This window comes from Hyperoodon ampullatus (assembly GCF_949752795.1).
Source record: "Hyperoodon ampullatus genome assembly, chromosome: 19".
In the NCBI taxonomy this organism is placed as follows: domain Eukaryota; kingdom Metazoa; phylum Chordata; class Mammalia; order Artiodactyla; family Ziphiidae; genus Hyperoodon; species Hyperoodon ampullatus.
This window is the reverse complement of record NC_136932.1, coordinates 38372912-38384411: the sequence shown is the minus strand read 5'-3', so window position 1 is coordinate 38384411 and position 11500 is coordinate 38372912. Positions and strand designations below refer to the sequence as shown.

The 11500-nt window shown below is 51.9% G+C and overlaps 1 protein-coding gene across 1 annotated transcript; it reads right to left on the bottom strand.

Annotated features, from left to right (window-relative positions):
- Positions 1-3301: 3301 nt before the first annotated feature.
- Positions 3302-4710, bottom strand: RNF222 (ring finger protein 222; the record flags this gene model as incomplete). Its single annotated transcript, XM_079724676.1, has 2 exons — positions 4578-4710; positions 3302-3960 (listed from the first exon to the last, which is right to left on the bottom strand). The coding sequence occupies exons 1-2, from the start codon at positions 4579-4581 to the stop codon at positions 3302-3304; spliced, it is 663 nt and encodes a 220-aa protein (XP_079580802.1). The 5' UTR covers positions 4582-4710.
- Between the last annotated feature and the right edge of the window lie 6790 nt (positions 4711-11500).

Below are 11500 nucleotides of genomic sequence, written 5' to 3'. Positions count from 1 at the left end.
AAGAAATCCAGAGGAACTCAGGAACACTGAGAATATTAAAGTTTTTACCTTCCTTCCTGGGTGCCTGTTAAGCCTAAGATGTCCCACCTCGAACGAGACACATCAGCTACACTCTGGAACCACAGGACAAGCAGTCTGGCGGCTCCCAAATGTTCTCGGGGCTGACGCACCAGGCAACAAGTGTGTACACTGAAGATATCTTTAGCTTCTAATATAATTTTTCAATTTAATGTTCAGATAATACCTACATTTACTTGGTTCAAAAATCCCCAAATACCGAAGTTAAAGGGAGAAGTTCCCTTCCCATTCCATCATTTTCTCATCCCCATCCACAGTTCACCACTTACTAGTTTTTTTTGAATAGTCCCAATTGCTTTATGTACAAATAAGCAAATCAGAAAATAAATTCTTTTTTATTTTTTTGGGCATGCCACGCGGCATGTGGGATCTAGTTCCCTGACCAGGGATCGAACCCGTGCCCCCTGTAGTGGAAGCGCAGTCTTTTTTTTTTTTTTTAACATCTTTATTGGAGTATAATTCCTTTACAATGGTGCGTTAGTTTCTGCTGTATAACAAAGTGAATAAGCTATATGTATACATATATCCCCATATCTCCTCTCTCTTGCATCTCCCTCCCACCCTCCCTATCCTACCCCTCTAGGTGGTCACAAAGCACCGAGCTGATCTCCCTGGGTTATGCAGCTGCTTCCCACTAGCTAGCTATTTTACACTTGGTAGTATTTCTAAGTCCATGCCACTCTCTCACTTCGTCCTAGCTTACCCTTCCTCCTCCCTGTGTCCTCAAGTCCATTCTCAGCACACTCTTAACCACTGGACACCAGGGAAGTCCCGGAAAGTAAATTCTTATGCCCCCACTTTCTACACAGGTTGTAGTATCGGATACCCAGCGTTCCACGCCTTGCCTCTGCCCATCGGCCATTGGATCTTGGAGACTTTCAGAGTCAGTTTGCAGGTCCTTCCTTGTTCTTTTTACAGCTGCATGACAGTCCCTGCATCTTAAGTTACACAACCAGCCCCTTCTGACTGGCATGTAGGGTTTTCCCAATTCTTTGTTTTTAGGAACACTGCAATTACATATGTCAATGCTGCAATATGCAAGTGTATCTGTCAGATACCTTTCTAGAACAGGAATTGCTGGGTCAAAGTGGACATCTGATAGATAATGTCAAATTTCCCCTCCTAGGGGTTTTATCAGTATCCCTTCCTACCAACTTCACTTGCTTCCCTCAGCGTTGGCAGCAGGGTGAGTTTAGACAAGCTAATAGGTGAAAAATGGGATGCCAGCAGAATTGTCATTTGCACTGCTCTCACAAGTGTGGCTGAGTAAATGTTTAAGAGCCATTTGCATCTGTGTTTTCAGATGGTCTTTTTCATTTAAAATGAATTATCCTAAAAGTCCAGGCTCATCGCTTCCCACATGCATTTACAATGTGTCTGGAATCTTTGAGAAAATATATAGCTTTTGACATTGTTTGAAGATAAAAGAAATGCCATCTACAAGTCACGACTGAACAATATGGAAACACTACAGGTATTTCGAAATTAACTTTTGGCAAACACAATAGAATCTGGAAAGGCTAAAAGCAGGTCCCCAGAAATTCATGACACTGTTTGAAGCAGCCTGGGTGTGGTTAAAACTGACTCAGTAGAGTCTTTGTAAATTTAACATTTTAATTCCTGTAATAAACATTTTTTCCCATGAATCCACCTGTACCTCCCCCAATAGCACCTATGTTCTTCTCTAGTCTTGAAAAGAAGCCCATAAGTGTATTAAATCAACTCTCCCTGTGTCTCAATATCCCCTGCAGGTGGATCCCATCCCCTAATGGTCCCCAAATGACCACCACTACAGGCTTTTAGGAACTAGGTAAGAGGGCGCTACTTCTTTCTCCACATACAGCGAACTTCGCTGAGAGAGGGAGAGGCTGTGGAGAGTTTGGCTGTTGGCACACCTGGGCTCTGAACAACCACCCATTTCAGAAAACAGCTTGAGATTTTTGCTGTTTTTAGCCCTAAAATTAAGACGATGGCCCACTGACTTATGGGCCTTAGTAAACAGAAAATAGCTGTCCCCGAATGGCTCGCTCCCCAGACAAGACCCAACCTGAGCTTTTTCTAGTGTCCTCATCAAGGACCTCCAGCATAGGCGGGGTCCCTGGGTGATGTGACCTTGGCCAGCGCTGTGGGTTCCAGTGTTCACTGAGACAGAAGCATCCCTGCCAAGCACAGCTGTCTTCTTCCCCACCCTTCCTCACCCAGCCCAGCCTGGGAATCCACCCCGGGAACTGGCCCAGCTGGTGTGGCCTCTAATGAGTGGTTGGTCATGAGGAAGAGGAGAACCTGGGCTGGGAGGGAGCCCCCAGGGGTTCGTTTGCCCACATAGTTTTCAGCTGACTCAAGTCCCGGCCACCAGGCTTCCCCTGCACTGCCCGCCTTCCAGACTATCCTTGAAAACCCCAGGACTCAAGATTTGGACCATTCTTGGGCCGGGGAGGCCTGGGGAGACCTCTGGCTCTGTGGGCCATTCTGCTGGCCTCAGCCTCTGTCAACAAACTTCCGACTCCTGACGTGGCCTCCGCTCCCCTTTTCTGTTCCTTCCTCCAGGAGCTCCCTGAGATCAGCTTCTCCCTCAGGGAAGTCCTTCCAGGCTGGCACCCTTGCCCAGCTGTGGGGCGTCACGGATGGGGGCTGAGACTCCAGGAAACACAAGTGCCTTTGGCCCCTGCGCCACTCCTTCTGTTTATTGCTCGGAGCAGGTTGGAGGACCCTGGCTGGGAATTCTGACCTGGAGGAGTCCTGCCCTTGGGCCCCCTCCAGGATGTACCCCACGCAGAACCCCAGCTGGCCTCAGGTAGGTCACCTGGCAGATGAGGACTACCCCTCGGGGCTGGTGAGCCCACAGGACGGAGCAGCCGCCCATCTCCCTGCCTTGCTCGGCTCTAGCCTAGAGGAAGGGCCAGTATCCCCTGAGAGTATGCCCCTACTGCTGTTTCTGAGCAGGGGTGTCCATCACGCTTTCCTCCCTGGCCTGGAGCCTGGAGTTTCCATTTCATTCAGCCCAGAGCCTGGCTGTTCAGCCCAGTCCTGGCCCCCCTGTTCTGTCTGAGATGCATTGGGGGCAAGGAGCCGGGATGGGGAGATGCCACTGGACCTCCAGCCAGCACCGCCCTAACACGCCCTCTGCCCCTGGCCACCCCTCAGGGCTCGGCTGGCCCCCCCCCAGGCAGCCTGGCTGTGTGAGCGGGCAGCTTCCAGAGCGGCCGTCGGGCCGGTGCCCCACTCACGCGTGCTTCCTCACCACCAGCACCCAGGGCAGGATGGCAGCCACCACGGCCACCACGGCAATGAGGATGATGAGCAGTAGGGCCTGGGAGCAGCTGCAGAACGACCGGGTGGAGCTGGGCACCAGGGAGGCCTCCGAGAGCTCGGCCAGGTTGCGCCCGGGCAGGATGCTGTCCTGCTTCCCCAGGGGCATCCCGTGGCAGCTGATGATGAAGATCTGCGGCTCCCGGGGCAGGCCGGGCGGCGGGACCAAGGGCAGCTGGCCGCCCTGATTCGGGGACGGCCTCCAGAAAGGCTGGGAGAGGGCCAGAGGGTTAGCGTGGCCTAGGGTGTCCGGCGGTGGCATGGGCGTCAGGCCCATGGGCACGGCCAGGGTCTGAGAGCTCTTGTCCTGCTTGGAGGGCCAGGAGCTCTTCTTGCCTAGGAAGGTGACATAGCGGCAGACGGGGCAGACGACGGTCCTCTGGACCTGCCCGTCCACGCGCGTGGAGAGGAGGTACTTGACCAGGCAGTCATGGCAGAACATGTGGCCACAGCTCAGCGTCCGGCTGGCGCCCTCCATTGCGCGGAACTTCTCGTAGCACACGGGGCACTCGCCGCCCGAGCTTTCCTCGCTCTCCCCCTCGGACATAGCCGCACGGGAGGGCAGGGCCCTGGCTGTGGGCGGGAAGGGCCGGAGTATCAGCGCCTTTCCCTCCTTCGCTCCCCTGCCTGACCCCTCCGAGCCTCCTGCCGCCCCGCTGCCCCCGCCCCCTCCCCCTCCCCTCCCCTCCCCCTCCCCTCCCCTCCCCCTCCCCCTCCTCCCCGGTCCTCTCCCGCTGCTCCTCCTCCAAGGTCTACCGGAAGTAAACCCTGGACCCTCCGGAGGCGACGAGGGGCCGCTTCCGGAAGGGGGGTTGGGAGACAAATAACGGCTGGGCTCTGGAAGGAGGTGGGTGGCGGGGGAAGGTGTCGCCTCCCACCTCCACCCCGACGGCACTCGCTGTGAGGTCACCCCCTCCCCCTTCCTGGTTCCATGGCCGAAGTGGAGGCCGGAGGACCCATTTCCCAGGGAAAGCAGGTGGCTAAGCGGATGCACCCGTGGCCTCAGTCCAGGCTTCATTGTGGGCGTGTGCCCAGAGTGGCCGTTTTCCAGAAAAGCCTCTGCTGCTGCTCCGTCTCCCCGTTCGGGCTGGCTGACCCACTGGATTGTGCTCAGCCCCTGGATCGCATTCCTGTGTGCTACGTGTGGCTGTAAAGCAACGAGGGTTTTGAAAATGAAACTCAAAACTTACACATCCAAATGACGCCTGGCCGGCCGCGCGGTCACGTCAGGGAGCTGTGGGCGCCTTCCTTGGCCCATCACAGCTCACTCATCCTTCAGACTCTTCCCAGAGGCCTGCCTGAGGCTGCGAGAGAACCTTCTGATTAACCTCTGTGAAGGCAGATTTTCATCCTTCGAGGATACGTCTGGTATTTGGAAATGGCCAAAAGTCACCGGGTGCCCATTCTGGTGAGAAAGCAAATGAGTGCTCAAGTGGCATAAGGTTGTTTTAAATCAAAGATAAGGAGTCGCCATGATGTAACAGGTGGGTTTCTCACATTATCTGAGGGCTAAAGAGAGGCTCCAGCGATGCTCTGAGCAATGGCAACGTTGTTGGATTTAGTCCAGTTTCCCAAGGTGTAAACCTTGATGAGAAACACCTCTTTGGGTATGTGATGCGGTCCAAGTGTTCTCATTCTTCTGTGTGTCCCCAGTATCACAGCTGTGTCATCTAAACTCATCTGGAACAGCCTCTTTAGAAGGACCGTGATCACCTGTTATTGATATATTCTTACATCAGTGACGTAGGCAAAAGACCCCTGGACACACTGACAACTAGAGCTGTGTGGCAGCCCTCAGACCTGAGAGATGACGTAGTGAGAACAAGATTAGTTAATAGGAAGGACAAACTAGAGTTGGTTCAATCACACATCTTTTGGAATCTCTCCCCCCTCCTGGCTTGGTTCCAAGTCCATTTTGCCAAGTTGAAAACTTGGTCCCATAACCAAGAAAGAGCAAAAATATGTAGAGAGGGGCTTCCCTGGTGGCACAGTGTTGAGAGTCCGCCTGCCGATGCAGGGGACACAGGTTCGTGCCCCAGTCCAGGAGGATCCCACGTGCCGCGGAGCGGCTGGGCCCGTGAGCCATGGCTGCTGAGCCTGCGCTCTGCAACGGTAGAGGCCACAACAGTGAGAGGCCCATGTACCGCAAAAAAAAAAAAAAAAAAAAAAGTAAAGGGAGGGGTAGGGGACTGGGGACCCTGGTGGCAACACCAAAGCCTTTGCAGGGGTTTTCAAGCTTTGGTCTCTGAAGTGGTCAGTGTGGCCTCCAGGCTGGGGTGAGGGTTCAAGTGCTCAGACTCTGAAGCTGGCTTCAAATCCTTGATACACCCATTACTGTCTGTATAACCTATCTGAGCCTCGGTTTCCCATCTCTAAGGTGGGGTTGATGATAATCGTACCACCTTCCTCTCAGCGTTGTCCAGAGTATTAAGTGAGGTAGCATGAGTGAAGAGTCTGGCTCGCAGTAAGTGCTCAATAAACGGTAGGTGTCATTGTTAAGGCAGGCCGAGCCCTTTCCCCTCCTGGCATCTGCCTTCTGACCTTCCCTCTCCTCCCCAGATGTTCCTTATTACGTAAGTGACTCAAGAATATCACACCCCTGACAGAGGGCAGCTCCCCTCAAAGTAGAATAACTGAACAAGATGACAATAGATTAGGTAAGTGATGGGCAATAGATCATTAAGATGGTGATTCCAGTGTTTCTCAGACTTTTTAACTTTTTTGTTTCATAACACACTTGCAAATGTCTAAACTGGGGTTATTCTCAGGATGACCCTGATTTTCTTAAGCCGACCAACTGCTAACATGTCCCCCTGCATCTCATTATTCCCCACAGGCATGTGGTGGCAATTCCATCCATCCATCCATCCATCCAATTATTCAACAAATATTTATTGAGCGCTTTCTGTGGGCTAGGTACTGAGCCAGGCATTGGAGATAAGCAGTGATCAAGAAAGCCCTTCATGAAACTTTAGAGCCTAGGGGACATTTATAAGTTTTCTTGAAAAAAGATTTTTTTCTAAAGGAGGAATGATCAATCGCTTAAGTTGTTTGGGTAACTAAGAAATAAGTTATCAAGACAGGCAAGAGAAGTAAAGCAGGGACTTCCCTGGTGGTGCAGTGGTTAAGAATCCGCCTGCCAATGCAGGGGACATGGGTTCGAGCCCTGGTCTGGGAAGATCCCACATGCCGCGGAGCAACTAAGCCCGTGCGCCACAACTAGTGAGCCTGCGCTCTAGAGCCCGTGCTCTGCAACAAGAGAAGCCACCACTCTCCACAATGAGAGAAAGCCTACGCACAGCAACGAGGACCCAACGCAGCCAAAAATAAATAAATAAATAAGTTTAAAAAAAGAGAAGTAAAGCAGATAAGAGAATGCTGGGGGAAGAAAGGACTTCTGAGGCCATTTAGGAAAATCCAGTTTTATAGGTGAGCAGACCCGGGTCCAGAGATAGAGAAGTGACTTGTCTGAGGTCACCTGGGAAAGAGAATGGAGAGGGAGATGGGAGAGAGAGAGAGAGATTTCATAGATAGTATAGAAAACATTAGAATCAGTTGATAGATTGGGTGGGTGAGTAGATATTAGCCAAATCAGGAAGCACTTTCCTCCTTGGGATGAGAGGGGAGCAGGGAGGACTGAGTTGGAGGAAAAATTAAAAGAATGCAGGGGATGCAAAAGACATCCCAGGTCCCCTCTGGTGGCTTCTCTGTGCAGTCCCTTCCCCATCGTGTGCTTCGGGTGAGGCATGTCACTCACGTCTGGACAATGCCACCCGCCCTCCATCCCCACCTTCTCACCTCCCTTTCTCAGTCTCCGTGACGCTTCCCTCCTTGCGTCTCTCCCTTTCTCTTAATTCCATTTCATTCTCCATCCTTGAGTTCCTCTTATGGGCCTGACTCTGTCTTGGGTGCTGGGGCAGGGGAGAGGGCAGCAGAAGAAATGCAAGGAATAATGCTCTGATTTGGGCACAAACTAGCTAAATAACAGTGCAAGACATTATCTGCCAAAGGCATCCCCATTGGTACTTCAGAAAATTTCGGGGAAGGAGGGCTGAAAAGTCTTCCTAGGTGAGATGGGACCAGTGTTGAGCTAATACATAATTGTAACAGCGACTATTTATTGAACGCTAATTATGTGCTTAGCATTTTGCATCCCTTCCTCATTTCATCATGACGGCGACTCTGGGAGGTGGATATTATTTCCATTTTACAGATGAGGAACCCCGAGGCTTAAGTAACTTGTTCAAAGTCAGGCTGCTAGTCCAGGGCAGAACCAGGATTCGAGGCCAGGTCAGTTTGGTTGCGTGGCCCATGCTGCGTACCACCTCCTGTAGCAAGGGTTCGGATGCCTCCACGGAGGGCATTCCAGACCTTGATCCAAGGAGTAGGTGAAGAATTGAGAGAGGTCCCAGCCCTCACAGAATGTTTCTCTACAGAAACACTGATCTAACAAACATCCAGGGATGAAAATACCTCACGAGAGCTCCAGAATCCAGTTGTATATGTTAAATATATACAGCTTGTTGTATGTCAATCATACCTCAGTAAAGGGTTTTTTTTTTTTTTTTTTTTTAAGGAATAGATGAAGCCTGGATGGGAAAGTGACTCCCCAAACTTCCCTCCTCAGAGTGACTGTAAACGGGGCTGCCCCTCCAGCCGCCTGGGAGGCAGGGGAGGACGAGGGCCAGCTCAGGGGGAGCCGTCCTCATGAAGCCCCAGTGCCTAGTTTCTCCCACAGCAGCTCACCTCGAGGACTGGAGGGGGGTGTCACCAGCCCAGACGATCCCCGCCCCCCACCTTGGGACAGTCAGGCAGAGTGAGACCTGTGGGCACCGGGTTTCCCTCCTGGATTCCCAAGGCAAGGCTTTGTTGACCACTTCCTCACCCCTAGACACCACACACACACACACACACACACACACACACACACACACACACACACACACACACACACACACACACACTTTCTCTCTCTCTCTCTCTCTCTCTCTCTCACACCCTGGCATCACTCCAATGTCAGTGCAGAGCCCTGCCAAGCTCTGACTGGATCCCACTCCTTCCCTTCCCCCAGCCCGGCCCCCAGACTCACTTTGTCTGGGACCAGGGCAAGCAGCATCTGCCTCTCCACCCGGGGCCTCCATGGAGCAGATCTGAGCCACCCAGAGGTGCTGGGCGGGTGGCACGTCCTCCTGCCGCTGTCACTGTGACAGCTGCTGCCTCCAAGGCGTTTCCTAATGACTGAGCAGGTCGGGAGGACAGCACCGGGAAGTGAATGCCGGCCAACCCGTTTGAGGCCGGGAGGCTCTTGGCGTTGCCCAGGGGTTTGGCCCCTGCTGGAGTCAGGTGATGTCGATGAGGATGCTAGGAGAGGAGGGGCCCCTGCCTAAGGAGGAGCCCGGGGATGGGTGCTGGAGACAAGCAGAGGGTCTCACGATGGAGGCAGTGATCCAGGACCTCTTTGACTGAGGCTCCCCAGAGATGGGTCTCCTCAGCCCAACAATAAAAGTCATACAGTCCTTCAGCCTCCTGGACCCATTTCAGTGATCCTCCCCCAGCCCCCTGCTCCCCTGCCATGATAGGATAAAGGGGTCAGTAATGCTTTGTCACCCAAAGTCATACACAAATATTTGGGTGATGTGCTTATGTACATTTGTCCTTCATCTCACACTCAAATGGGCTCAGAGCTCCAAAGACCAAACACCATGGAGGTAAAGAAGGAGGCAGAGTAAAACAAAGAAAGTAGGGCTTCCCTGGTGGTGCAGTGGTTAAGAATCTGCCTGCCAATGCAGGGGACGTGGGTTCGAGCCCTGGTCTGGGAAGATCCCACATGCGGCAGAGCAACTAAGCCCGCGAGCCACAACTACTGAGCCGGAGTGCCACAACTACTGAGCCTGTGCTCTAGAGCCCGTGAGCCACAGCTACTGAGCCCGAGTGCCACAACTACTGAAGCCCGCGTGCCTAGAGCCCCTGCTCTGCAATAAGAGAAGCCACCAATGAAAAGCACGGGCACTGCAGCTCACCACTTAGCCTGCGCGCAGCAACAAAGACCCAACACAGCCAAAAAAAATAAAATAAGTAAATTCATTTAAAAAAAAACCCCAACAAAGTAGAGATGCACACCTGCATGGAAGGAAGTCCCTGATATCACATGAAATAGTAAGTTTCAGAACAGTCTGTGTGATTCTGTTTATGGAAATGATGATAATATATGATCATTTTTATAGAGGAAAAATCTGGAACACACATTCAACTTGATAGTTTTATCTCTGGAGGAACTTTTTTTTTTTCTTAATTTATTTATTTTGACTGCTAGGGGTCTTAGTTGCAGCGTGCAGGATCTTTAGTTTTGGCATGCAGGATTTAGTTCCCTGAACAGGGATCAAACCTGGGCCACCTGCATTGGGAGCACAGAGTCTTACCCACTGGACCACCAGGGAAGTCCCTGGAGGAACTTTCTGACTTATACATTCCTGTGATATTTGAATGTGTTTCTTTCAAGATCAGGAAAAAATAATCAAGAATAAGGCAGGGACTTCCATGGCGGTCCAGTGGTTAAGACTCTGTGCTTCCATTGCTGGGGCACAGGTGCGATCCCTGGTCAGGGAACTAAGGTCCCACATAACGTGTGGCGAGGCCTAAAAAAATAGAATAAGGCAGGAGTCCTTGAGAAATTGGTTTTCTTCTGACAAAGGAGGTTCCTGGATCCAAGGCACAGCCAAGCACGAGTGTGACCCCCCCAGGGCACCCCACAACGGCCCCTCCCTCACCCAACCAACCCTGGCCTGGTTCCATGGCCACCTTGAGGCTGGGGTGGGGAAGGACAGTCAGGGCATCTCACCTGGTCACCTCGCCCACGGATGCTGTACCAGCGGGTCACGACGGTCTCTCACGTTCTTTCCCCAGGAACTGGCTGTGAGGAGACCCAGGCAGGCCCAAATTTAGCAAATAGAGATGCAGACTGGGGACTTCCCTGGTGGTCCAGTGGTTAGGACTCCGTGCTTTCACTGTCGAGGGCCCGGGTTCAATCCCTGGTTGGGGAACTAAGATCCCACAAGCTGCGTGGCTCAGCCCCCACCCCCAAAAAAGCAGACAGCCCAGATGAATTTGTATTTCAGATAAACAATTTTTAGTATAAGGGTGCTCAGTGCAATATTTGGGACCTACTCATGGGTAATGGGGATCGACTGTGTGGTGACAGATGGAAACTAAACTTACGGTGGTGAGCACACTGGAGTGCATACAGAAGTAGAAATAAAACGTATGCATGAAACTTACATTATAAACCAAAAAAAATTAATACTTAGGCTCTATTTATACTAATAAATTATCCATTGCTTATCTAAAACTCAAATTTCAGCAGGCATCCTATATTTCATTTTGCAACTCTAGTCCCAGAGGGCTGGCCAAATTTTTCTCCTTTTATCCGCACCTCCAGGGGCACCTTCAGCAGTGTGGCTTCTGACTCTGCCAGCGCTTCCTGGGGGTCCCTGAAAAGAAGCCCCAAATACCCAGCATCAAGGCTGTGTGTGTCCCCCAGGGAGGGGACTGAGGCCAGGCTGCCCTTTGACTCAGACTAATGCAGCGGTCCCCAACCTGCTTGGCACCAGGGACCGGTTTCGTGGAAGGCAGTTTTTCCATGGACAGGAGGGCGGGCGGGGGGGTGTTCAGGCGGTGATGCCAGCGATGGGGAGCAGCAGACGAAGCTTCGCTCACTCACGCCGCTTGCCTCCTGCTGTGCGGCCGGGTTCCTAACAGGCCGGTACTGGTCCGCGGCCCGGGGGTTGGGGACCCCTGGTCTAATGTGATGTGGTTATAGTGGAAAATCTTTTCCACTGGTCCTGCCCTGCCATGGCTTGACTTTGAGGATTACTTTGAATATATAAGTATTTATTATCATAGTCTGTCATGGTTTTGTGTTCCAAAATAAGAATTCCACTTTAAAAATCATAGCTACGTATGTATGTATATGTATGCGTACACACACACACACAAACACCCCTTACCTGAGAGAGTAAGTATATCAGCTGCGGAAACCTTAGCTTGAATTTATTTATCAGGTTGCCTCTAGCCATCTAGCAAGGTCCTAACAGAATAGGACATAGGACAGTTCAAA